General features: G+C 47.1%; 1 protein-coding gene across 2 annotated transcripts; it reads right to left on the bottom strand.

The window, feature by feature from the left end:
* Positions 1-759: 759 nt before the first annotated feature.
* On the bottom strand, positions 760-26747 carry TSPAN16 (tetraspanin 16). 2 transcript variants are annotated; one of them, XM_060268751.1, is made up of 8 exons: positions 26486-26747; positions 19461-19584; positions 18077-18283; positions 10695-10769; positions 8166-8273; positions 4891-5028; positions 3079-3162; positions 760-1529 (listed from the first exon to the last, which is right to left on the bottom strand). In XM_060268751.1, exons 2-8 carry the CDS (start codon positions 19560-19562, stop codon positions 1473-1475), a joined length of 771 nt encoding a protein of 256 aa, XP_060124734.1. In that variant the 5' UTR covers positions 19563-19584; positions 26486-26747; the 3' UTR covers positions 760-1472. The 2 variants fall into 2 exon arrangements, with proteins under 2 accessions (XP_060124734.1, XP_060124735.1); XM_060268752.1 differs by having other exon boundaries at positions 19461-19527.
* Between the last annotated feature and the right edge of the window lie 918 nt (positions 26748-27665).

The following is a 27665-nucleotide window of genomic DNA, read 5'->3' as shown; positions in this document are numbered from 1 at the left end:
TCCTGAGGAGGAAGGCGGCGGCAGCCCCAGCCCCAGCGGACGTGCATCTTCGCCTCAGAGCTGCTCTTCCCCCCACTGTTGTCGTCTTCGCCACCGCCTCTCCTTACCGGGACTGCAGGCAGAGGAGGCTTGAAAACCTCCCCCCCCCAAAAAAATCCCCTCCCACCTACTCAAACCGTGAGGCGACTCCATCTGGAGCCCTACATCACGAGGGGCTGAGAGGAGGCGGCGGCAGAGCGGGAAGAGCAGGAACCCGTGCCGCCGCCGCCTCCCTCCCGGCCGCCCCCCGGGGAGCAGCTCCACTGGAACTGAGAAGCCAAAGGGTGGCTCGGGGGGTGGGGGGCAGAGCAAAAGCCAGGCAGCCTCCCGAGTGTCTATGAGGAGAAAACGGGGGAAGAGGGAAGAGAAACCCGGCTCCATCAAGAGAACGGCTGTTGCGCTTCGCCTACTTCCCCCTCAGGCTCACTCCGCGTCCCTTTCGCCCGCTCGCTCGCCCACCTACCGGATGCAGCCGAGGAGAGGAAAGGAAGCGGCGGGCGGCGGCTCCCCAGTGCCGCCTCACTCGCTCTCGGAGACAACAGCAAAGCCCGCCAAAAAAAAATCCAGCGCTGCTCCATCCCGGCACCAACTTTGCCGGCGGCGCCTGTAGGGCTTTCCTACCTCCTCGGCGGGCTTCCTCCTCCTCCTGCTGCATCTCACTTCCCCGTCTGGCTGCTGTGCCACCGCCTCCCTCAGCCTCATTCAAAATTGAAATTCTCTGGCCAAGGCCGTCAGCGCGGCTCCAGCGCCCCGGCCTCCGCCTGCAGCCCCGCCCCCGGTTTTGACCCTCGGCCAATCGCAGGCTCCAGAACTACTGTCAGCGGCTATTGTCGGCGGCGGCTACGCGGGCCACATGACGAGGTCTGGCGGGCCGGATTAGGCCCCCGGGCCTTGTGTTTGACACCTGTGCTTTAGTTTATGAAAGCTTCAGTTTATGAACGGACTTCCGGAACCAATTGTGTTCATAAACCGAGGTACCACTGTATTATGTTGAGGGACAGATTCCAGCCAGCCAAAAGAATTCAGGGAGGGTGCAGAATAGGACTGGCCCGAGAGAGTCCCGAGGGTGAGTTGGAGAGGCCTGGAAGGCCATATTTAGCCCACAGGCTGGATGTTCCCAACCCCTTGATGTAAAGGCTACCCTGGATTTCCCACTACATAAGGCAAGGGAAGCACAAAACAATAGGTTTACATATTTTTTTCAGGGCGTTTTTTTTTAAAAGCAAGTACTGTTAAACTAGGGTTTAATTATTAGTGATGGGTTAATAGCTAATAATTATGAATGAGGATGAGGATCATGTCGCTCTTTTGATCCAGTAAAAGTGATTGTCGCATCTGCTCTTTGAATAAGGATGCTTGCTATGTCTCTTTCGTGGCTGATGCAGAAGCCGAGAGCTGGAGCCAGAGCTGTGCTGTAGGTAGCCAATTTTGCTTCAGGCGTATTTACCAATCTGACAGTACAGGATCAAGGAGACAGCCAGGGCAGCCAGCTAGGGGGCAAAAGGACAGGTGAGGCAGTATTTTACACACAGGACCCTCCTGGGAGTTATTAACATGGAACAATGCTGTTGGCCGTTTTTACCAATTCTCGTCATGACGATAACATTTCCTGCAAACACATCAATTGCGAACTGGGTTGCAGCAGGAAGAGGTAATAGATTGCACAACGTTCACATGGAAGGGATACTGTTTATGTACACATCCTGCAGCTTCTCATGGAAGCGCCCACAGCAGCAAACTTGTCAGAGTGGTACCTTGGTTTAAGTACACAATTGGTTCCGGAAGTCTGTACTTAACCTGAAGCGTACTTAACCTGAAGCGAACTTTCCCATTGAAAGTAATGGAAAGTGGATTAATCCATTCCAGATGGGTCCGCGGAGTACTTAAACTGAAAGTACTCAAACCAAAGCGTACTTAAACCGAGGTATGACTGTACTAGAACAATACAGTTAAAACTCCTAAAAATAGTTTAAAACTCCTAAAAGCAATCACTTCCTTTCAAACTAATTATTTCAGGGTTGCCATGGACATAACTTCAAACTATCAAATGTCTGAATAAACAGGCATGGTTTTAAAGCTCTCCTAAACGTTAGTACAGTGGTACCTTGGTTCTCAAACTTAATCCTTTCCGGACGTCCGTTCCAAAAGCAAAGTGTTCCAAAACCAAGGTGCGCTTTCCCATAGAAAGTAATGCAAAATGGATTAATCTGTTCCAGAGTTTTAAAACATCCCCTAAAACAGCAATTTAACATGAATTTTACTATCTAACGAGACCACTGATCCATAAAATGAAAGCAATAATCAATGTAAAGGTAAAGGGGCCCCTGACCATTAGGTCCAGTCATAACCGACTCTGGGGTTGCGGTGCTCATCTCGTGTTATTGGCCGAGGGAGCCGGCATACAGCTTCCAGGTCATGTGGCCAGCATGACTAAGCCGCTTCTGGCGAACCAGAGCAGCACACGGAAACGCCGTTTACTTTCCTGCCGGAGCGGTACCTATTCATCTACTTGCACTTTGACGTGCTTTCAAACTGCTAGGTTGGCAGGAGCTGGGACCAAGCAAATAACCCAGAGATTCATTTTAAATAAAAGCACACATTGTACTCATGTAAAAATACGCTGATTCCCGGACTGTCCACGGGCCAGACTGAGAAGGCAAATGGGCTGGATTCTGCCCTCGGGCCTTAAGGTTGCCTACCCCTGGAATAGAGAAACATAGTCCCATTGGACTATGTCTGATCTTTATTGAACATTTGTTCTGTTTATGTGGTGGTTTTATGCCAACAAGCATCCATCCTGATTTGCTTATGGGATTGTTAAGCATCCTCCCATTAATCATTTGTTCATCCTACACTTTTCAAGGCATTTCCCCGGCACTTTCCGAAACCAAAAAAAGGTCTTGTTTTGTGGACTTGTTGTGCTAAAGCAACAGTGTCCTTTAATCCACTTTAAACTGCACAAACCTAATGTTCTGGTATGCAAAATGCTGACATTCTGGAAGCACTTGGGGTGACCAGGTCATATATGTGTGAGCTTACCTCAAGGACCCCAACAGCTAGAGCCACCCCTCCAACAATTTTCCCATTGCGGCTCAGGAACACCTGGAATTCATTCAGGCACCCCTGGAAGGAGACATAAAGACATGATGCAAAAGAGACTGTTTCAGGAATATGTTCACTGCCACCGATACTTCCATCTTAAGCTTACATATCTTGACGTTTAGTAATGCTATAGAAACACCAGTTCTTGGATCATGTTGCCAGCACATATAACTTCATTGATTTTTCTTAATGAGAAGAATAGGGCATAACAGGAAAAGACACAGCCTTCTAAAAGGCTGCCTGCAACATTAATGGTAAAGTGTATTATTATCTGTCTGTTAGGAAAGAGTTGAGTTTTTTGGGGGGGGGGGATGAGTTGATAGATTCTAATGACTTTGATTGACTTGAGTTTTGGTATGCCTAAGAAACTTGCTTTCCCTTTTCGTCTTTGTTAATATTCTGAAATTCAATAAAAACAATTTGGAAAAAATATATAAATTATATTGTTAACTATTTTTCTAACTATAAGAAATTCATTTTTTATAAAAAGGAATTATTACATGTCCTTAAAGGCACCACGTTTGGGAGCTCTGGAACATAAGATATTGCTTTGAGGGTTAAATTGGAGGATTATATGACGTTTGTATTTTTTTTTATAAAAAAAATGGTCAGTATATGTTGGCATATTGGCCCAGACGCCATAGAAGCCAGTATGTTTCTTGTGCTTCCCTGACTTTGCCTCCCTTGCTCACCTGGGGAATAAATATCTTTTCAGTGTGTCTGTAACAGCACCCGTGGTTGGTGGGGGTGGGGGTGTGTTGTGATTGGGAATTACGTTGACTATCCCTTCTGAATACTGCCAGATCATCTTAACCTCTGGAACTCATTGCTACAGCCAGTTCATTGGTCAGCAGCACTATCAGCACCTTTCAGCAACATGTAAGCAGCCTCCACACTCTTCTCCCCCATTGTAACACATGGATGATTCCAACTTCAGCCAGATCAAAAACTACTTTGGCCTCTGATCTTCTCTATTGACAGAAGTGAACTCCTGCTATCATTTCTTACTTTCCAGATTAGTCATAGTTGTAGGGTTGCCAGACTCAATAGAGGACAGGACTTCTGTGCCTTTAATTGCCCATCTCTCTTTGAGTCTGGAAACCTTAAAGAGGAACCAGCAGACCCTTTGTTTAATTTCCAAGCAAAGGGTCTGCTGGTTTCTCTTTAAGGTTTCCAAACTCAAAAGAGAGCAGGGCAATTAAAGGCACAGAAGTCCTGTCCTCTATTGAGTCTGGCAACCCTACATAGTTGACCTAGAACAGGCACGTCCAACAAGTAGATCGTGATCTACCAGTAGATCACTGGACATCTGTGGTAGATCACTGGTAGATCACTGGCTGCCCCCCAAAGAAGCTCAACAACTTTGGCTCCCTTAATAAAAACTCAACATTTTTTGCCCTGCATCCCAAAGAAATGGGGCTTTCTTCCCCCTAAAAAAAGCCTTTGACAACTTTGACATGAACCCCTAAAAATGGGCCTTCCTCCTTCCTGAAAAAAGCTCAACAATTTTGACCTGAACCCCCATAAAGGGGGTAGATCACTGCCAGTTTTTAACTCTGTGAATAGATCACAGTCTCTTGGGAGTTGGCCACCTCTGCCCTGACCTAGAAGTTCCTGGCTTGCCAGTTGTTTTTCCCTGCCGCAAAGAGTTATGGGGCTGAGTTTGCTTTAAGCTCCTTTTTTTAGGTGGCCCACGGCACACAACAACACAAATGCGTGGAGTCCGTGATCTCTGGGAAGCCAAGTTACCTGTTTGCCGTGGTCTACTTCGGATTCCTGGCACTCATTGTTGTCTGAGCAGCAAAAGGAGGGGTATTTCTCAGCGTGTGTTTGATAGAAGTAGGAATTGTTGAAATCAGCATAGTTGTTGAATCCACAGCATTTCAACTGCAAACAGAGAGGTGACCGTCTTGTTTTATAGTAGCCATTTTATATTGCATGCACATTCGAGATTGGGAAGCAGCTGTTGAACAAAAAAAGAAATGCTTGGGCAGGGACACCCAATGGGGTCCCCACCCAGCTGTGGACTACAAGTCCCATTAGCCCCTGTCAGGATGGCCAAAGGTCAGGGATGATGGGAGCTGGAGACGAACAACATCAGGAGGGCAAATGATTTCCCCACCCCTGATCTAAGGAGAGCAGTTGTGTGGCAATGCCCCTCCCTCCACGTGAAAAAAGACACAAGAAACAATGAATAAATTTAAGTGGGCGAAAAGGCCACAACTTTATTGGTTACGAATGATGAGTGGTATTGGCTTAGGCATTGGAACCTAACCGGCTATATCCGACTGTAACCCGTGTGTTACAGTCTGGGAGAAATTAACCACCAGAAAGGAGCCCAGTGATGTAGATCTACTGAGACACCTCCTGTGGCCACCGTTGGGGGGTGCCATCAGGCCCTGACCTCCGTAGGCCCAGGACAAAGCTACCGCCCCCGGAACTCCTTTAACGGAGTTACTTCTCCAATTTCTGGGCAGAGGATGACACAATCTGCCCCCCCTTCTTCTTTTATGCAAATTTCCAATGCCTAACCGCAAAACCAAGTTGTGACGAATTGCTATGAGGTAGGTGAAAAAACCAGCTTGGCTAGCCCCAAGTGGGAAAAGTCCTACCAGGCCCCCTGGCCAACCAAGGCGACCAACTGAAGATCCATAGCAGCGTCGGCCTAACCTGCCTAGCTTCAGGGTGGGTGGGCGGGTGATCCGATCGGGTTGGGAGCCGGGGCAGGAAAGGCTGAGTTCCCGCCTCCGGCCGGTTTAATGAATGCTAAGCCCTGCCTCCCGGCTGACCCTATTGGCCAGCCGGGGTCTGACGAAGGCGGGAACTCCCTCCTCGTGAGGGGGCTGCTCTCAGCCCCCATTGCGAGAGTTCGCTCAGGGTCAGCCCACAACACCACCTCCGTGGAGATGCGGAAGTGGCTTTGTGCAGAGCAGCTTCCTGCTCTGTTGACTTAAGGTGTGCTCACATTACTGCCTTAAAGTGCAATGAAATTGTCCCCCACACCATGTTTCACAGCTCTGCCACACACACACACACCAGCTCTTCACAAAAGCACAGCTTCCATTTTTTCCCCCCTGTCTGTGTTCACACCATGGGATGCTGTCAGGGCAGGAATGCCTTTATCCATTGCAAAGGTGTGCACACCTGGGCTATTTGAATTAGGAATGACTTAAGGACTCCAATCATTATGAAGCTGGCTTGAGAAACAACACATCAAGCAGCAGTATCTTCATCAAAGTACAAGATGCACCAACATTTTGGGCAACGTCCCGCGGACATGGCTTAAAAACCCAGCACTGGAAACACAAATGAGTGCACAGTAAATGGAAGTGTTGTGAACACAGCCTTAGTGTTGCAGTACAGGAAGCACTGTTGTAAGAATTTTAAGGTTTGATATATATATAATAAGGGACCCAGGTGGCGCTGTGGTTAAACCACTGAGCCTAGGGCTTGCTGATCAAAAGGTCGGCGGTTCGAATCCCTGTGACAGGGTGAGCTCCCGTTGCTCGGTCCCAGCTCCTGCCAACGTAGCAGTTCGAAAGCATGTCAAAATGCAAGTAGATAAATAGGAACCGCTACAGCGGGAAGGTAAACGGCGTTTCCATGTGCTGCTTTGGTTCGCCAGAAGTGGCTTTGTCATGCTGGCCACATGACCTGGAAGCTATACGCCGGCTCCCTCGGCCAATAATGTGAGATGAGTGCGCAACCCCAGAGTCAGTCACGACTGGACCTAATGGTCAGGGGTCCCTTTACCTTTACCTATATATATATAATAATTGTTCATAAACATGCACATGAATGTACAGGCACATGTCTGAAGCAGCACAGGAAGACAGGCTTGACTGACACCATTTTGACTCTCTCTGACCAGGTTTTCCTCTGCAAGGAAGAAGGGGTGGGTGGGGAAAACCTTCTCATTGTCTCAGGAATTAAAGTGATAATCCCTGGCATCCTGATACCTGAGTGCCAGACACAGGGAAATGTAAATATCTCTCTCTCTCTTTTTTTTTTACTTGATTAGGTTTTGGGGGCAGGGGGCAGGGTCCAGGATGCTCAGATTACTGCCACCAGACCTCCCCTTTCATGATGTATCTACGATGAATTTAGGGAGGGAGGTCTTGGGCTACACCCCTTCTGTGACGTATGGGTGATGCTTCTGGGGGGGTGGGCTGAAACCAATTTCAAATTTCTTTTTAAGGGCAGGACCCCTTTGTTTTGGGGTTCCTTCCTTGTTCTCCTGCGTGAGGGGAAGGACCCTGCTGCAACGGCAAAAATAAAGGCTTTGCTTCTCAAAATTCTCTGGTTGGCCTCTGTTATATTCTCCGACCGACGGAGAACCCAATAAGGGCTCTTGTGTACCCCATAAGGGAATAAGGGCAGATTTTTGCTTATGACAGCGCCAATGAAGAAGCTCTCTGTAAAAAACAACAACAACAACAACACACACACACACACACACACACCACCCCTGTTCACCTTCCTTCAGTCAGGAAACCGCTTAACCAACTGTTTGGATGATAGTTGAACTGGCACGAAAATCAGAAGGAGACCAGTTAAGTACTCTCTGTTAGGGAGTCATTCATCCAGAATCAGGGAGAAGATTCCAGAACAGTCGTATGTAAGTGGGAGTGGTACTCCGGGCATGCGCAGCTTCAGCTGGAAGTGCCAATAAAAGGAGAGCTTTCGTTTTTTATTTTTGCAGGCGACTGACCAACAGGTGCTGTCTGCAAATTGCTGCGTCATGACGGTGTCTGTCTGTGTCTCGCTGTTCAAAAGAGAAAGAGGGACTGAAACTTAAGCATGCTGTTACAGCTGTTGCTATAATGATTGTAAATAGTGCTACTGTGATGTGTTTATGACCAGTCGAGCAATAAATCACTTGACTGAGTTTTACGGCGTCCACAAAGCTCAAGGCACATTTCAAAAAGTATTCGGAGGCTCTTTCAAAACCTCTGTCTTACAACACCAGAAATTAGGATTTATCACAAGACGGAGGGATGGCCACAACAACAAATTTCACTCGCCTCTTTCATTGTTGTTGCCCAAATGCCCGTGATGTCCCCTTGCTTGCCGTAGTCCTCTTTTAAAGTCTTCAGGGCCCAATTTTTCAAGTGCTCTACAAATATATCTGCCTGCAACCAGGAGACAGGTGAATAAGGAAACCATAACTTCCATAAAAAAACACCATAAAACCAGGACTTCCTTGAACTCATGCTTTATACCAGGGGTGGTGTTATGTACTGAGCTGAATCCTAGAAGAATAGGATTCAGAATCAGCGGGAGCTACCCAATCCAACTCCAGGTGGAAGTGAATCCGCAACCTGATTGGCCTGCTGGAGCAGCCAATCAGGCGGCTGGCAGAAGTGAATCTGCTACCTGATTGGCCTGTAGGAGCAGCCAATCAGGCTGCAGGCAAAAGTCAATCCACAATATAATTGGCCCACAGGTGTAGCCCTGAAGTAGCCAATCACGCAAGGCCCATTGTGTAAATAATGTATATAAGCAGATGGTTTTGGGAAAAGAGCCATTCGTCTTCTCTTCTCCTCCTTGATGACTATGAGCTGAATAAAGAGCATGAAATTCACTCTTGACTCCGAGTATATTTCAGGTGGCCAACTCCCAAGAGACTGCGATCTACTCACAGATTTAAAAAACTGGCAGTGATCTACCCCCTTTTTGGGGGTTCAGGTCAAAAGTTGTTGAGCTTTTTTGAGGAAGGCCCATGGGGGGGGGGTTCAGGCCAAAGTTGTGTTTTTTCAGGGAGGAGGTAAAATTTTGAGCTTTTTTAAGGGGAGCCACAGTTGTTCAGCTTCTTTGGGGGGAGCCAATGATCTACCAGTGATCTACTGCAGACGTCCAATGATCTACTGGTAGATCACGATCTACCTGTTGGACATGCCTGCTTTATACAATAGGTTAAAACTGTTGCCTGTCCTCCTTCTCTGACACTGGATGAGCTAGGGAAGTCATGGCATGTTCACAAGCATGCTGAATGCAGCGGATATAATGAAACAGAATGTTGGGGGGGGGAACAGCTTTAGGAATAGAAAGATCAATTTGGCTGAAGAAAATAGTACCCAGGGCTGGGCCAAGAAGAGTGCTGTAGCAGGGGGGAACACAAATACTGTATAGGGCACACTTGGAGGATGACAGCTAGGAAACAAAGTGGGGAGGAGGCCCAGAAGAAGTGAGGCTAAAGAACTGGGGAGACAGCAAGAAGTCAGGAACCACAGGAAAATATGAGTGGATCGTGCACAGAGTTGAGGAACTGACAGCACTCCCAAAAAAAGAGGAGGACACGGAAAAAGGTTGACAAGACCTTTCTTGTTCAGGAAGGACTATTTAATGCTGGCAACAAGTGAGAGACCTTGCTCTGCAATCTTCATTTGCTGTAGTTTCATCTGAGAGTGAAGTAATGGTGTCTTTGTTTTGGTACCCACCCTATGGAACTTCAGTCCACGAGAAATTATACTAGCCCTTCTAATTTAGTTTCCGCTGGCTACTAAGTGCCATTCTTTGTTGCTTATGCTGGGGGGGGGGTTCCAACCCTCCTCCTTCCCGGGGGCAGACTTTCGTAATATGGCGTGCTGAGCAAGGATAAAAATTGGCACCCTCCGCCCTCTCACCTTTCATACTGTGCATGCTCTCGTGCACTATATCATAGTTTTGCATACTCTTGTATGCCCTGTGCGGGGGAACAGCCCCCATCACCCTAAATCTGGTGCTGCCCACTGCCCCTAGCATTTTTCAGAAGCTAGTGGGACACCTTAATCCAGGCATCCCCAAACTGCGGCCCTCCAGATGTTTTGGCCTACAATTCCCATGATCCCTAGCTAACAGGACCAGTGGTCAGGGATGATGGGAATTGTAGTCCAAAACGTCTGGAGGGCCAGAGTTTGGGAGTGCCTGCCTTAATCCAGAAACAATGTGAGAATTAAGAGGTGGTGTTGTGTTGCCTCCTGTTGTTGTTTTTTTAAGTTTTAAAAATAACCTTTATTTAAATCATTAAAATACAATACAAAGAAAAAAAGTACATCATTTAAACAAATATTTGTTAAAAGAAAAATAAAAAAGTTTAACTTCCCAATCACCACACATCACTTGGCTTCTGAATTCTCTTTAGTTTGCGTTCCTAACCATTACGTTACATCTCTGATTGAGTTTTCCCAATCCCTTATTATTTTATTTTACTTTCCATTTTCCCATCCTTTTTACAAATTTCCCCATTACAGCTTAATTTAGACAGATCATCAACTCCGTTTTTATATCCTTTTTCTTAAAATACTCCTCCACTACCCCCCATTCCAATTTAGATTTTTGTTTAGAAGTATTCCTGATTGCAGCCGTCATTCTTTCCAAATTCATAAATTCTATTAATTTTATTTGCCAATCTTGGATTGTGGGCACCTCAGTTTTCCTCCATTTTTGAGCGATCAATAATCGTGTTGCCTCCTGTTGGTAAACAACACAGATTCTACTTCTAGTCATGGACCCTCTTGCTGCAAAATTCGAATTGCGGAAGCCACAAACTCCAGATGTTAGCACTGACTTACCACAGATGAGAAAAGCAGCACCACGATAGCACCGGCCACTTCTGCTATGAAGAGAATCAGTATGACCACAAAGAACTGGAAACAGAGGGAAAGGGAGAGGGAATCCACAATCAGCAAAAACGAGAGCTCATAAATGCCAGGGGAGAGATCACCTGAGGTGGCAAATCAATGAAGTAAATCAATGAAGATTTACTCAGAGTAGACTCATATAATAATAATAATTTATTATTTGTACCCCGCCCATCTGGCTGGGTTTCCACAGCCACTCTGGGCGGCATCCAACATCCTTCTACAATTCTAGCGAGCAATACATTTTCCATAATATCCTAACTAGACTAAAGGATGTCGAGAGACAAAATATTGTGGCAGCTGTAAACAAAATTTGCTCCCCTATATTCTATGATTTAAATATCCTAGATAGCAGAGCCAATTACGTCACTAAGTTAATAATCTCAGCCCAATGTAGGGCTTTTATGTTGGCCCGTCTGAATGTTTTTCCCTCGGCATTTGTCAGGGGAAGATATCAAAACATTCCTAGAAACAAGAGATTCTGCAGATGTTCTATGAATGTCCCGGACACTGTAGAGCATATTCTCTTTCATTGTCCACTGTACAGTACGCTCCGTCAACATGTGCTGTCCCCTCTTTTGGGTGGTCTGGAACCCCAGCAAGGTGAAAGTGTGGGATTCTGCCTATCTGACGTTGACCAAAGGGTAACGGCGGGGGTAGCCGAGTTTTTGGTAGCTGTCCTCCAAGGAGCAGGTTAACAGGGAAAACCCCAGATTCTACATATATATAAATACAATCACTCTATGTAGCCAACTGCTGCCTTTTTAATATATATATATTTCAAGGCTCTTATATGTGATTTTCTCTTTTCTGGTTTTATTTGTAAAATGCCTAATAAAGGTTTGATAAGTAAGTAATAAAACATTCATCCGCCAGTGCTGAGAGCCCTTCCTTGCGTGGTGCATACTGGCACCATTTTATCCTAGAAAAAAAAATCACTGTCAGGGACCTTGCTCAAACGGATCAACCCCTTAGAAGTCCCTAGGCAGGATAGTATATTGGAGCTAGTAGCTGCTGCTAACACTCAGAGACACGACCCCATAGCTGCCAAGTCTCCCGTATTCCCCGGGAAACCCCCGTTTTTCCAGCTGTTCCCAGCCAAAAAAACTGTTTTTTTTGTTTTTCCCCGGCTTATTCTGGCGCGGCGGCCATTTTGAAACTGGGCGGAGCATGCTCAGAAGCGACTTTTGATGCTGCCCTGCCCAGTTCCAAAATGGTTGCAGCGTGACTTCTGGTGCGGCGGCCATTTTGGAACTGGGCACAGCAGCATCAAAAGTCACTTCTGAGCATGCTCCGCCCAGTTCCAAAATGGCGGCAGCAGCTACTTCCGGTCTGCTACTTCCGGTCCGGTCCCTTATTTCTCGGGCTGGAACTTGGCAGGTATGCGACCCAGATGCACAAACTTCAGTCAGTGTTCTGTCCTCACTACCGTGCCTGGTGACCTAGGTAGTTCGACATACAGCTAAACCTTCTTGTCTTCGACGGAAGGAAAGAGACTGTTTTTTACATTTAATCCTATACTTTATTAACAGTCAAGGACAAGGTAAAATAAATCAAATAAGACAAATAATAAGTGTGAAGACAAGTATTAAATGAGGTAAAACAACGATACTATCTTGCAGGTGGAGAACATGTAACAGCACTCCCTCTGGTACCTCGCACCACTGAACTCCTCCTCTCTAACCCCTCAGGCCAACTGTCAGCAACTGTCAGCAACTGCCGTTCTTGCAATATTCTTTTTGGCCAGTAGGTGGAGCCGAGCTACCCAGTACAATACTAAATACATTTATGTATACAAACTATACAAACTAAATACATTTATGAACTTTGCCCGTGCCAAAGGCATGACACTCCCCGCTTGGTATCAACAGATACCACTATTTGATTCCCCCGATGACAACAGTAGAACCAGTTCAGAGACTGGTCTAAGAAACAACTTTGTTTGTTGGTTTTTGCATACTTTAATTTCCACTTTCCTGACTCTTCCATCTTCACTTGGAAAGACTTTGGTGATGCAGGCTAATGGCCATTCATTCCTTTGAGACTGACAGTCTTTAACAAGAACGATGTCACCAACGTTTAGATTAGGCTTGGCAGTTTGCCATTTAGATCTTGATTGTAGCATAGAGATGTACTGCTTCTTCCACCTATCCCAGAAGGTGTTTGCAAGACTTTGAACCTGTCTCCATTGACGCAAATGCAAGTCTTTGTTAGTGAACTCACCAGGAGGTGTACTGACTACTTCAATTTTTTTAGTAAGGAGAGTTGCCGGTGTCAACAAAAAGGGTTCTTCTGGGTCATTGGAGAGAGGGGTTAAAGGTCTGGCATTAATAATTGCTGCAACTTCTGCCATGAAGGTTGTCAGACTCTCGTGAGTAAGCCTAGTATTCCCTATTTGTAGGAAGATGGAATCTAAGATTCTACGAGCCACTCCTATCATTCTTTCCCAAGCTCCTCCCATGTGGGAAGAATGCGGTGGATTGAAGGTCCATGTACAAGCTTGACTGCTCAAATATCTTTCTACTTGTTTTGTGTCTAAGTTTGAGAGAATGCTCAGTTCTTTGGTGGCACCGATGAAATTAGTGCCTCTGTCAGAGCGAATGTGTTTTACAGGGCCTCTAATAGCAATAAAACGTCTTAAAGCATTAATAAAGCTAGACGTGTCCATAGACTCAATCACTTCGATGTGGACAGCTCTAATAGACATGCAGGTGAACAAGACTGACCAGCGCTTGCTGCTTGCATAACCTCCTCTAGTACGACGTGCGGAAACAGACCAGGGGCCGAAGACATCGAGGCCTACATTGGTAAATGGAGGGTCTGTGCTGAGTCTGTCAGCTGGAAGATTGGCCATCTTTTGTGTTTGAAGTATGCCACGAAGCTTACGGCAAGTAATACATTTATAAATTTCAGTACTCACAAGCCGTTTGGCTCCCACTATCCAAAAACCAGCAGAACGTAAAGCTCCTTCTGTAAATAGACGTCCTTGATGTCTGACTTGGTGGTGGTAATGCAGTACAATCAGAGAAGCAATGTGGTGCTGGCCAGGTATAATTAGAGGGTTTCTTTCATTCAACTCTAATTTAGCTTGCTTGAGACGACCACCTACTCTTAACAGGGCATTTCGACCGAGGAATGGGTCAAGTTTCCTAAGTAATGCTTTACCTTGTATAGTGACAGGAGCTGCGAAACCTAGTGGGTCATACAGACTGTTTACCGCAGATAAGATACCCCTGCGAGTAAAGGGTTTTTCATCTGTATTTACCTGGAAGGTAAAGGAATCTGCTTTCAGGTCCCAAAGCAGACCAAGACTGCGTTGGATAGGTAAAGAATCCGTTCCCAAATCCAAATCTTTTAGCTCGTTGGAGTGATCTTGAGTAGGAAAAGCTTCCATTATAGTTTTACTATTTGAAGCAATCTTGTGGAGTCTGAGGTTAAAGCAGGCAAACATCTGCTGCGCTCTTTTAAGGAGACTGATTGCGGACTCAGTTGAAGGCAGAGATTTTAAGCAGTCGTCCACATAGAAATTCTTCTCTACGAGTTGTCTAACATCTGTGCCATGCACTGCTTCTCCCTCACGTGCTGAACGTCTAAGTCCATAGATAGCAACTGCGGGAGAGGGGCTGTTACCGAAGATGTGTACCTTCATGCGGTACTCTATGATGTCTTTAGAGAAGTCATTGTCTCTGAACCAGAAAAATCTCAAGAAATTTCTGTCTTCCTCTCTAACAAAGAAGCAATGGAACATCTGTTGAATATCTGCTGTGAAGGCAATAGAGTCTTCTCTGAAACGGAGGAGTACTCCTAAAAGTTTATTGTTGAGATCTGGTCCTGTCAAAAGGACGTCATTTAAGGAGATACCTTCAAATTTGGCACTGGAGTCAAATACTACTCTAATCTGGCCTGGCTTTTTGGGGTGGTACACTCCAAATATTGGCAGATACCAACACTCTTCGGAGTTTTTGAGGATGGGAGCTATTTCCGCATGACGGTTTTTAAATATCTTGTCCATAAAGGAGAAGAAATGATCTCTCATCTCTGGCTTCCTTTGTAAATTATGTCTGAGAGAAGAGAGGCGTTTGAGCACCTGATCTCTGCTATTAGGTAGCCGTCGTCTCTGCGGTTTAAAGGGAAGGGGTGCGACCCAGCTATTTGTATCATCTTTAACAAATTCCCGTTCCATAGTCTGTAAAAACATTTTATCTTCTATAGACATTGCCACCTTATTGTCGTCACTGGTTCTTTGAAAGACTGTACACCCTAGATGATCTGTGTCGCTGTCACAACCGACGTCCTCGTTAGGGAGGTTGACGACAGGGCAAATTGAATGATTTTTTTGAGGTAATTCCTTTATAATGAAGTGGTTGTGACAGGGTTGGAAAAGAGAAGGGCGACCATTCTCTAATGTATTTGTGAGCATGCTGTTGACAGAGTTTGGTTTGTGCATGCTTCCAAGGCAGACGTCTCCTATAATGACCCATCCTAAATCCAGCTTCTGGGCGTAAGGGGCATTGTGAGGACCATTAATCTGGGCTCTTGCTTTATGGACTTCTAAGATATCCCTCCCCAGGAGTAAAATAATCCGAGCCTGCGGGTCTAGTTGAGGTATTAGATTCACTATGCGTTTTAAATGTGAGTGGTGACGTGCTGCATCTGGGGTCGGAATCTCAGATCTTTGATCGGGAATCTGGTTGCATTCAATGAGGGTTGGTAGAGTTAAAGAAGTTTGGCCGTCTAAGGACTCTACTTTGTAGCCGGATGCTCTTCTCCCCGCTGTCTCAACGTTACCTGAACACGTTTTCAAGGAGTATGGAAAGCTAGGGCCTTTGATATCAAACATATCAAAGAAGGTTGGGCTGGCTAGAGACTTATTACTCTGGTCGTCTAGAATGGCATATAGTTTGATGGCTTTATTCCTGTTACCTACAGGGTAGACTCTAACTAAACAGATTTTGGAGCAGGACTTGCCAGTTATGGTTCCTTTACAGACCTCAGTGCATTTTGAGGTAATCTCTGGCGTAGTTGTAGGAGTGTGTTTTTGCTCCCCGCCATGCTCAGTGAAGCTGTCTGTGTGTTGTAAGGACCATGGGGCAGACCCAGGGTGTAGAGCCGTATTGTGATCTGAACTATCACATTCTCGGCATCGCAGACTGACCTTACAATCCTTAGCGAAGTGAAAGGCTGAGCAGCACTTGTAGCAAAGGTTGTTCTGCTTCAGGAAGGCCTTACGTTCTTCTAAAGGCTTCTCTCTGAAGGTTCTACAATTCTGCAGAGGATGAGGCTTGCGGTGTAGAGGACACTGTTTATCAGGATCCTTAATTCTTGCCTCCGTGAGAGAAGAGCTAGCAGACCTGAAAGGAGAATCTGGAGAGTCTACATTAATTTTGTGTACTGATATTGGGGGCTTGTTCAGTCCGTGGGAAATAACACTTGACAGTGAGAAATCAAAACTGGGATCATTCCTCATCTTAGCTTGTTGGTTCACGAAATCCACAAAAACAGAAAAGGGAGGATATGGAACGTTGTGTTTTCTCTTAAATTTAGAACCATGTGCAATCCATTGTTCTTGTAGATTGTAAGGTAACTTTTGTACAATGGGGTTGACACCTCTAGCTGTGTCTAAAAACGTAAGTCCAGGTAAGTCTCCTTCAGATTTAGCTACTTGAAGTTCCATTAGTAAATCACTCAATTCTCTGAGTTTCTGGTAAGCTTTGGCAGGTATCTTAGGAAAACTATCGAGTCTTTTAAATAGTGCGTTCTCTATAGCTTCTATTGAACCGTAACACTCCTCAAGTCTATTCCAAATCATTTTAAGGCCGATGCCTGGGTAATTAATGTTTATTGTTCTAATTCTTTTGGCGTGTTCGGCAGACTCTTTACCAAGCCACTTGACTAAGAGGTCCATCTCTTCCCAGCACGATAGGTCTAGGCCTTCGATAGCATTTTGAAAGGAAGCGCGCCAGGCTCTGTAACTTTCAGGTTGGTCGTTAAACTTTTCAAGTCCTTTTGTGACTAGTTCACGTTTAGCAAGGAACTTGGCAAAGTCTATTGTGGTTGGATCAGTGTGGTGAGGGTCACTATGATGCAAAGGTATGGGATAATCGTACCTTTCTGATGGTTCTGATTTCATGTGATCTCTGTTGTACCGCTCCGGCTTGAAGGTTGAGTTTGCCGGGTTGCTCAGAGTAATAGGCTTGTCTCTGTTTTGCAGCGGCACCGTGTAAAAGTCTTGGGTTGCCGTTTTGATGTCCTCTTCTCTAGGTTGTTGCAGAGGTACATAGTCACTTGATTTGGAATGCTGATAAACGTACTCTGAAGTCCGTTGCAGGGGATCTTGTAGTCCCAGATCTGGGCTGAGTACACTGTTGCGTTCACTGACAGGAATTAAAGTCGCTTCTAAGGCGTCTGCCTCAGCTATGGCGGCTGCTGTTTCTTTTTCTACAATGAGTTTTTCTAGGCTTGCTTCCAACCTAGCCTTTTCCTGTTTCATCTTTATTTCTTGCTCTGCGAAGGCTGCTCGTGTTTTAGCCGCTTCAGCCTTGGCGCGAGCGATGGCGAGTGCATTACTCACAGTGGAAGATTTAGAAGTACCAGAGACTTGGGACCTTGCCTTTCCCGAAGATGCCCGACTCTGAGACATGTTGTTAAGGAGATGTCTGACTGTTTAGAGCTTGCTATTGTCGTATGCAGGCGTGTGCGTTGACAGAATAGCAGGTCTGTGTAGTCTTATCTCTTTCCACTTGCTGGAAAGCCGTTGTTTTACTGTTCTGTCCTCACTACCGTGCCTGGTGACCTAGGTAGTTCGACATACAGCTAAACCTTCTTGTCTTCGACGGAAGGAAAGAGACTGTTTTTTACATTTAATCCTATACTTTATTAACAGTCAAGGACAAGGTAAAATAAATCAAATAAGACAAATAATAAGTGTGAAGACAAGTATTAAATGAGGTAAAACAACGATACTATCTTGCAGGTGGAGAACATGTAACAGCACTCCCTCTGGTACCTCGCACCACTGAACTCCTCCTCTCTAACCCCTCAGGCCAACTGTCAGCAACTGTCAGCAACTGCCGTTCTTGCAATATTCTTTTTGGCCAGTAGGTGGAGCCGAGCTACCCAGTACAATACTAAATACATTTATGTATACAAACTATACAAACTAAATACATTTATGAACTTTGCCCGTGCCAAAGGCATGACAGTCAGAATGTGCAAAAAGCCCTTGTGTAATCCCGTAGCAGAGCAGAAGTTCCACGATTGACCGAGCCTGGCCCAGGGAGTGTTTGCTTCCCAATTTTAATTAGGGCACTTACCACAAGCAACAGACATTTGCTTTCCTTCGCGGCCCCCCAGCATCCCATGAAGCCCATGAGAAGTAGGAAGGTGCCAACAGCGATTAACAGGTAGCCCACGTTGATCAGCTGCATTAATTGTGGCGCTGCAGCTCCCAGGACCTTCGCAAAGGAACCGCCATCCACCTTCACCCAGATGCCGATGCCCAGCAAAGCCAGGCCTCCCAGCTGGAAAGGCAAGGGAGAGAACAGAGGTAAGAAGATGCCATTGCTCATCTAGGAAGCTGTAATTCTGCAGTGAACTCTGTCATTCCACTAGCTTTTATACATATAAAGAGGTTTCCAGCTTCCTTATCTCTTAACTTTTGAGGATGTTAACATGTTAATACATGTTCCTAATCATATACAGGACTTAGGGCAGGGGTCCCCAGACTTACGGAGCGGCGGGCCGGTGCCCGCCGCGCCGACCGCGCGGTGGGCCGGACTGCAGGGGAGTGCGCGCGCAGCGGGCCGGAGGGCGGGGGAGTGCTCGCCCGTGCGCATGCGCACACGCACACGGGCGGAAAAAAAATCGGCGAAAATCGCTTGTGCGCATGCGTATGGGCCTCCCCCGACCCGGAAGTGCACCAGAAATGACCTCTTCCGGGTCGGGAGAGGCCCGTACGCATGCGCACAAAGGATTTTCGGCGATTTTTTGCCGATTTTTCAGATCGCCGCTGCGCCGCGCGCCGTGAGAGCGGGCGGCGGCAGCGGGCGGCGGGGGTCGTCGCGGGCCGGATTGGAAGGCCGATTGGGCCGCATCCGGCCCGGGGGCCGTAGTTTGGGGACCCCTGACTTAGGGCATCTGCAGGGAAAGATCTGCATGTAGGAGAGGGGGCTTAACCATTTCCCCACTTGCCAATTCTCCCAGGCGAATTTTCCCACCTATGTTTCCCACACAGTTTGCCTTTTCCTCCTGGCATTTGTGTCCAGTTGAGGGGGTGCGGAAGACAATACAATAAGCCCCGGGGGGTGCATTTGCATCCCCTCCTATCCCTATTTCTCCCCAGTGAATGCCCCGTTACAAAAGACATATGCAGTTGAATGGAATTGTGTGTGTGTGTTTTTTTCTTTGCAACATTTAGCTGTGCCCTAAAAAAAAACATGGCACGTATGGAGATAGCTTTCCTACTTGGGTATTTTCACAATAGGCCTTACTCACTCATTTTCCTCTCCATATACACAAACACACAATAACCATCACTTGAGGAGGAAAGCGCACCCCAGGAATTATGGCATCAGGAATTATGTCGTGGGGGGGTGGGTGGGCTTTTTGCACAGGTGCAAGTTTATGAATTTGTTCCACTGGCTTGGCCCACCCTGCCGTGTCATCCTGGGCTACCTACCATCCACCTTGCATACTCACAAATATTATGCCGTTGAATACAAACATCATCATCTTCAGAAGGGAGAAGCAAACCATCTTTCTGCACCTGTAGCAGCAGAGATGAAGCCATTGCTTAGCCATTGACCAGTCCTGAGTTTGTCATCTAGGTGGAGAGACCACAGAAGAGCTGGCATTTGCACAGGTAAGTAACGCTGGCTTTGGCTAGGTCAGCAGCAGCTACTTCTACTGGCAGCTTGTTTTGGACAGGAATAGGTGTGGGGGTTAACTACTCATCCCACCCCCACTATAGGAGCCAACTCCTAGGGGCTGAGATCCCTTTCCCCCCATAAAATATTTGACTGAGTCGGGGGTGCCCCAAAGTTGATGGGCATTGCCATTCAAATGGTGTGTGTGAGCCGCAACACATGATCGTGCAGGGTGGTGTTTACCTGCCCCCCCTATTTTATTCAGGTTAGCACCCCTGACCCCAACCCAACATCTTCCATTGCTTGCTAGCAAATCAAGCGACCATTCCCCACCTTCACCCTCCTGTTGTTGTTGTTGTTGTTGTTGTTGTTGTTGTTTAGTCGTTTAGTCGTGTCCGACTCTTCGTGACCCCATGGACCATAGCACGCCAGGCACTCCTGTCTTGCACTGCCTCCCACAGTTTGGTCAAACTCATGTTCGTAGCTTTGAGAGCACTGTCCAACCATCTCGTCCTCTGTCGTCCCCTTCTCCTAGTGCCCTCAATCTTTCCCAACATCAGGGTCTTTTCCAAGGATTCTTCTCTTCTCATGAGGTGGCCAAAGTATTGGAGCCTCAGCTTCACGATCTGTCCTTCCAGGGAGCACTCAGGGCTGATTTCCTTAAGAATGGATAGGTTTGATCTTCTTGCAGTCCATGGGACTCTCAAGAGTCTCCTCCAGCACCATAATTCAAAAGCATCAATTCTTCGGCGATCAGCCTTCTTTATGGTCCAGCTCTCACTTCCATACATCACTACTGGGAAAACCATAGCTTTAACTATACGGACCCTCCTACTGCATGAAATTTGGAGTGAGGTGAGAAACAACAGCACTTGCTAGCGAGAGTGGGTGCTTCCCCCTCTTGAGCATTGGTTTTCCTTCCTATCTGCTCACTTTGATCCTTTCTTCTTCAGGAATGCAGTGGGGGGGGGAGTTGAGAATGGCAGACACAGATCCTCTCAATGGAAAAAGGTGAGCCCCTGAGCTGCTAAGCTGCCACCACAAGGCTAGCTGCCCATACGGTACATGTGCTCGCTAGGTTAATTGCAGGCAATTCTTTTAGGATGCTGAAAGGGATGAAGCTAAGAGAATAAGCAAATCCCATGCTTAGCCATTAACCACAGTCCTGAGATTGTCACTGCAATTGCTTCATAGTGAAATCGCAACAGAATTCTAATCTGCTGCATAGACCTCACCTGATATTTGCCGTTGGCATGATGGCCAAGAGAGGACTCAACATTTATCGTTTCTTTTATTTTGCCACGTGGTTACTTAAAATAAAGAAAACAGCCGGGTGAAGCGCCAGCCCTCTGGTGTTCTGCTCATGAAGAGTTTTCAGAGGCAGCTACTTAGCTGAGCACCCATTAGTTGTGAATCTGCAGTTTATTTTGAGGGATTCACAGCTTGGGATTTGTAATGCTAATCAGTATTCCAAAGCAATCCTCTGAATCTAATTTGACAATGATAATTCTGAACTTGACATTCAAGTTCAAGGGGAAGCATACGAGCCAACTCCTAGGGGCTGAGGGGGTCTTTGGGACCCCCATAAAATTTGAGGGGATCGCCGCCGCCCCCAGTTGATGGGCATTGCCATTCAAATGGTGTGTGTACACCGCATCACGTAATCGATTATGTGGTGCAGGGCTTGCCTAGCCCCCCCCCCAACTTTTTATTCAAATTGGCACCCCTGCAGAGAAGGAGGGATACAGGATACATAAAAGGTATCAGTGGTGGCAAAACTGAATATTGCTAGCAGTTAGAAATAGAGGAAATATGTCTGAATTACTCAGCAAAAGGAGTTGCAACCAAATCATCCACTGAGCAAAGACAAAAGTGGCAGGAAGGACCCTCGATGGGAATGAACATGGGAACACACCTTCCACACCATGCTGTTTGGACACACACACACACTGCTGAGTCTCCAATATCACAATATTGTGACTACAACTAAGAGGCATGTGGGACTGACCCAATCTTGATGAGTTATTTTTTAGTCTGCAAAGTTGGTAGCAGATATTACAGAGGACAGATGTGCCCAATTACCAATCAGACAGGATTTCAGCCACTCTGGTGGGAACAAGAAAGTTGGTTATGCGGATGGCGCTGTGGTCTAAACCACTGAGCCTCTTGGGCTTGCCGATCAGAAGGTTGGAGGTTCAAATCCCCACGATGGGGTGAGCTCCTGTTGCTCTGTCCCAGCTCCTGCCAACCTAGCAGTTGGAAAGCACACCAGTGCAAGTAGATAAATAGCTACCGCTGTGGTGGGAAGGTAAACAGTGTTTCTGTGTGCTCTGGTTTCTGTCATGGTGTCCCATTGCACCAGAAGCGGTTTAGTCCTGCTGCCCACTTGACCCAGAAAGCTGTCTGTGGACAAACACTGGCTCCCTCAGCCTGAAAGCGAGATGAGCACCGCAACTCCATAGTCGCCTTTGACTGGACGTAACTGTCCGGGGGACCTTTACCTTTTTTACTTTTTATCACTGAAAAGTTGGTCAAGTGACACCACTGCTATAGCCACTCACCAGTTTGTCAATTTGAGTGAATTGTTGCAAGAATATCTCACAGTCAAGGCCTCCCTTTTCCTTTTGACCATGTCTCGCCACCCCTGTATTCATTTGGTATTCCTTCCCTGGGATTTCCAACCTGCTACAAACCGCAGGTGGCACTGTGCGGGACGCAGGTGGCACTGTGGGTTTACCACAGAGCCTAGGGCTTGCTGATCAGAAGGCCAGCGGTTCGAATCCCTGCAATGGGGTGAGCTCCCGTTGCTCGGTCCCAGCTCCTGCCAACCTAGCAGTTCGAAAGCACGTCAAAGTGCAAGTAGATAAATAGGGACCGCTACAGCGGGAAGGTAAACGGCGTTTCCATGTGCTGCTCTGGTTTGCCAGAAGTGGCTTAGTCATGCTGGCCACATGACCTGGAAGCTGTACGCCGGCTCCCTCGGCCAATAATGCGAGATGAGCGCGCAACCCCAGAGTCGGTCACGACTGGACCTAATGGTCAGGGGTCCCTTTACCTTTACCTTTACCAACCATTTCATAGCCAGGGCTGTTATACCAAGTCTGCGCACATCAGATTAGTTATCACGTATTGGCCTCCTACATGCTTATTATTGCACAGCAACTCTGAAAGCAAGGCAAACCGCTAAGTTCTAGCCCTCACATGTGTCAAGCATCCCCATATCTTTCTTGGAAGATTTCTGATTGGTTGTAAGACCCCCTCAGTCAAGGCTGTAGTGGCTGTACCAAAATCCAGACATGGAGTGTGTTGGTTCTGGACTGAGGTCTCCAAGGGGGTGTGGACAGCTTTCCACCAGACTGCTAGCAACAGCTGCATTTGCTGCTTATTGCTGGGCCATTTTGCCAGCGTCCTTTTGTTGCTCAGCTTGGGCCCTTGTTTTCCTTGCTGCTGAAGACAAGCCGAAGCTGTTGCTTAGCAGCAGGACAGCAACTGTTGTTTTCTCGGAAGTGACTGGCTTTGGTTTCTCAGAGGAATCTCCACCAGGAGCCTTTGGTGCTGAGCGCACTTGATGCATCCTGCATACGTACCAGGAAGCAGAAGCCTCAACCGGGTGCCTGGCTTGGAGGCCTGACAAAGGAAGCGTCCTTTCCCAGGATTCTCTGCATGGTCTCTCGGAGTGGACTCTGCATTATTTTAGAGGGTTTTATTAATTACATTTCTACCCTGCCCATGCTCCCAAAGGAGCCCAGGGCAGCCAACAGCAAAGTGGTAAAAACAATGCAATGAAAAACTAAATTCAAACATATTTAAAAAGGTTTTAAGAACATTTCAAAGCATACAAACATCGAAAAACATTTTAAAATAGCCACAACACAACAGGGTCAGTGGGGTGTGGCTCGGGAAGAGTGGGTCCAGCTGGTACGGGAGCATGATGTGGGGAGTCCCTGGGCAATACAGGCAGGCTTAGGGGGCTACATTTGGGCCAGAGCTTCCTCATCCCTAGCCTATGAGATTTGGGGGGCTACTGCTGCTAGTTGCCTGAACTACTGTTCTCCAACTTTGGCTCCTTGGCCTGCATATGAACTATTCCCACAGACTTTGACCCAGCCTTCCCTTCCCCTGACTTAACATTCCCCTAACTAGCATTCCCTTGATGAGACTCTTAAAACAACTCACTAAACTCTCACAAATGTCAGCCCTCAAAACCGCTGCTGAGAGAATTACATATCTGCTCCTTGCAATATTGGGGCTATATGGGATCAGGCATGCAATCTGGTCAGGATCAGACTGGGCACTGGTTGAGGGACCAGTGGCTTAGGAGAGTCCTTCACTGGCCCATCGCAGCCATGCCATCATTCATAGCCCTCCCTGCTGGGCCACTTGATGCTTTTCAGTGGTGGCTGGTGAATGTCAATGCCCATCAACTTTGGGGAGGGGGAGGCAGCACCCTCAAATATTTGGGGGGGTGAAGACCCCATGGCCCCTAGAAGTTGGCTTCTATGAACCTAATAGAATCTATTAGGACAAGAATACAGTTCCTAGTTCCTAGTTTGTTATCTGTGTAAGAGCTTGGAACACAGAAAACTTTAAAAGGAACTATACCTGTCAGAGGTTGTTACGGCTACTCTTGAGTAACGACTTTCCACATACTTGTCTTTAAAAGAGTCTTTATTGGTGCATGTTATTTACAGTGTAGTGAGCTGTCGGTTTCATGTCCTCTCATTCCGTTTCAGAATCTGGCACTGCCCCTTTTCGCGACTTTGACCAACATAACAGCCTCGGGACAGTGAATCTCCTCCCCTTTCTCCTCCTCCTTAATTCCGGTGCCGGGAGGAAAGGTCTACGCTCCGTCTTTTCCCTGTTTCCCCCCCTTTCCGCCTCTCTCTCTTCCCGCCTGTGGAGCAGGGGTTCTCCCAAGCTGCTGGAGACCTGGCACTCTCTCTCCGCTTCCTGACCAGCCCCTTCAGACCCTGCACTTTCATGGCTGCTTGGGGACGAACTGCTCCTGATGAGAGGGGGAGGTTCTCTGTAATCTCTCCCCCTTACAGTACCCCTCCACAAACTTTGGCCCGCTGCATATTGCCATAACCAGAGAATTCTGGCCCAAAGCTTATTGTGGGGTGCAGACCCCAGTTCCTTATCCTTATCCATCAGGCTATAGTAGACATGATATGCTGTGATTGATGGTATCTTGTAACCAAACAATGCACTGGGCCAAGCACAATTCTTTGTCCTCCGTAGAGGACTCTCTCCTGTAGGAGGGGTCTGATATGGAGCGGCCCAAACTTTAGTTTGACTTGCACACTCCCAGTTACTTATTTGTAAAATGTCATGTGCATCCAGGTGTGGAAAACCAACTGTTTTCATTGCTGAGAATGGTTGTGGATCACAAAGGGGAGAGTCTGCCAGTTATGAAGATATGCGGTATGATATGAGGGGGACAAAGCTCATTTTGGGGTGCAGCTGAATATAGACCTCAGTTCCTTATGAAGTGTCCCTGCTGAGTTCTGTTTAGAACTTTTATGCTGACTAATCACCAACTTTAGCTTTGTAACTAGAAGTCTAAAGCTGCAACGGTTGACTGGGCTACACAATCATTGACCGAAGTCTTAGTATGCAGCAAGCAAACATTAACCAAACTCTGATTGAAGAATAATTCTGGACAGAAAGTCCTCAAGCCTGACCCCATCTATTTGAAGAAAGAGTCTCTGTGAAACTGCTAGTTCAATCTCTCCTCTGAGCCAGCCCCGCTTAACCTAAAGCACCCCAACTACTGCACTGATTCCCCCAAGTTAGACCAGGACTCTGAGAAAGGAAAAGACTCTGAGAACTTCAAAGTAGGGCTGCTTGATTTGCACCTGTCACTTCTACTTGTTTGAGCTGCAGAAATCAACAGGTCAAACTTTACAAACTAATGTGATGGACATTACACCTGTTAACATCTGCAGATAAAGCTACTATTAAAGGCGCATCTACAGGGACTGGGACCCAGGTGGCGCTGTGGTTAAACCACTGAGCCTAGGACTTTCTGATCAGAAGGTCGGCGGTTCAAATCCCTGTGACGGGGTGAGCTCCCGTTGCTTGGTCCCAGCTCCTGCCAACCTAGCAGTTCGAAAGCACGTCAAAATGCAAGTAGATAAATAGGAGCCGCTACAGCGGGAAGGTAAACGGTGTTTCCATGTGCTGCTCTGGTTTGCCAGAAGCGGCTTTGTCATGCTGGCCACATGACCTGGAAGCTGTACGCCGGCTCCCTCGGCCAATAATGCGAGATGAGCGCGCAACCCCAGAGTCGGTCACGACTGGACCTAATGGTCAGGGGTCCCTTTACCTTTACAGGGACTGGGAAAGAAGCTGGCGGCTCTACTTGAGAGTTGGCGATCTCACAAGCACCTCAAACTGCTCTGGAGGCCAGTTACTGGTGTCAAGAAACAGACATACCACATATCAGTTCAGTTTTACAGTTCCCCCCTGCTGCCATCTGCCATAATAAAGGCCTTGCCTTTTATTAACCAGCTTCTGATGGGACCCCCATCCTTTGGTAAAGGAAAGCAGAGGATGCACTCCATGTGACAACAGTCCATGTCAACCAGAGATCAGATTAGATGTAGGATTGGGCAGACTGGGTACTGTGCCTTGAATCAGTGTGTCCAAGCTGCTATTACTTTGCTCATTCTTGTAGGCTAAACTCATTGGCAACTCCTACTGATTTTTGTCTTATCATACAGCTCTTAAACATGGAGGTGCCTCGCTGCCCTTCTTTGTGTCCGAGCACTCTAGATCTGGCCCAGCACGTCTTTCAACAGAAATTCAACGTCATTTCAACGTATCCAGGTGAAGCAGCTGTTCTACTCAACTTACCTTTAGATGGTTTTTAACGATGAAACGTGCCTCCGTGCCCCCAGCACCTCCTGTGCTTCAGGTTTCCAAGGTGTGGCCAGCTACTTAACAGGCACCCATATCCTGCTGCCTAGAGCTGTAGTTTCTCTCCCTGCCCTGCACCTGGTTCTGCGACAGTTTTGTCTCTTCTCCTCTTTGCTCCTTAACTCCCAGCTTGGAAAGAGGGAGGTGATTACACAGCAGTCCCAGGAGATGAGACGGTTCCTTAACCCTTTATTTCCAAAACCCAATGAACTGCTGGTCTATATTTGCACCCAAGTGGCTTGGCTATCCCCAGTGGAGCTGCACCCAAATGTCTGATCAAACCTTGGAAATTCTGACTGTCATTGCTCACATTACAGCTATAGGCAATGTGAAAGGTGCTTTGTAAATATACAAGTACAAGAGGCCATAGGCGCCAACTTGAACAAAATATGGGGAGGGGAATATCTCCTTCCTGCTCCTCTCTCCTTGCACCACCTTCCTCCGCTGTGGGGGGCCAAGCCAGGAAAAGAGGGCAGCTTCCGGCCAGTGGGGAGGTGGCTGCCCACGGTTATGAGGAAGTTGCCAACTTGCAGAAAATATTGTGGTGTATGCCCCCCCCCACATTTTATTGGGGTGGTGAAGGGCCCAGGGCCCTATAGAGTCACCTTGACACCCACATAACGTTACAATCAAAAGACGACACACAAGTTGCGGTTAAGATGCGTTCCAGTTTATCGTTGCATGCCTCTATGGTAGATGCATGCAATGACTTATCAATATATTGGTAGAGGGTAGGAGAGAGCTGGGGCAGCAGGCAGGAAGTGGTCGCCCCATGAGTGTCGCCCAAAGGGAGGGCACAGATTGAGCAGGCAGCTGCTAGGAAGTGATTCATTCAATAACAGAGGAGGAGGGAGAATAACATGAGCAAACGAGTGTCATTCTGGCACAAGTTTGGAGGGGATCCCAAATTTTGTAGCTCGTAGTTAATAAGCCTGCCGTTCCTTCAGGAAGAACAAGAGCATTTACTGTAGAAATCGCAGTGCGGCTAAAAAAGCGACAAGTCTACCTTATTATAGCATCCATCTCATATTCCTAAACACACTTTCATGAAAGGAGAAAACAGAAAATCATAGAATCATAGAGTTGGAAGAGACCACAAGGGCCATCCAGTCCAACC

Source organism: Zootoca vivipara, chromosome 16, assembly GCF_963506605.1.
Source record: "Zootoca vivipara chromosome 16, rZooViv1.1, whole genome shotgun sequence".
Classification (NCBI taxonomy): domain Eukaryota; kingdom Metazoa; phylum Chordata; class Lepidosauria; order Squamata; family Lacertidae; genus Zootoca; species Zootoca vivipara.
This window is presented reverse-complemented; position numbering and strand designations above follow the sequence as displayed.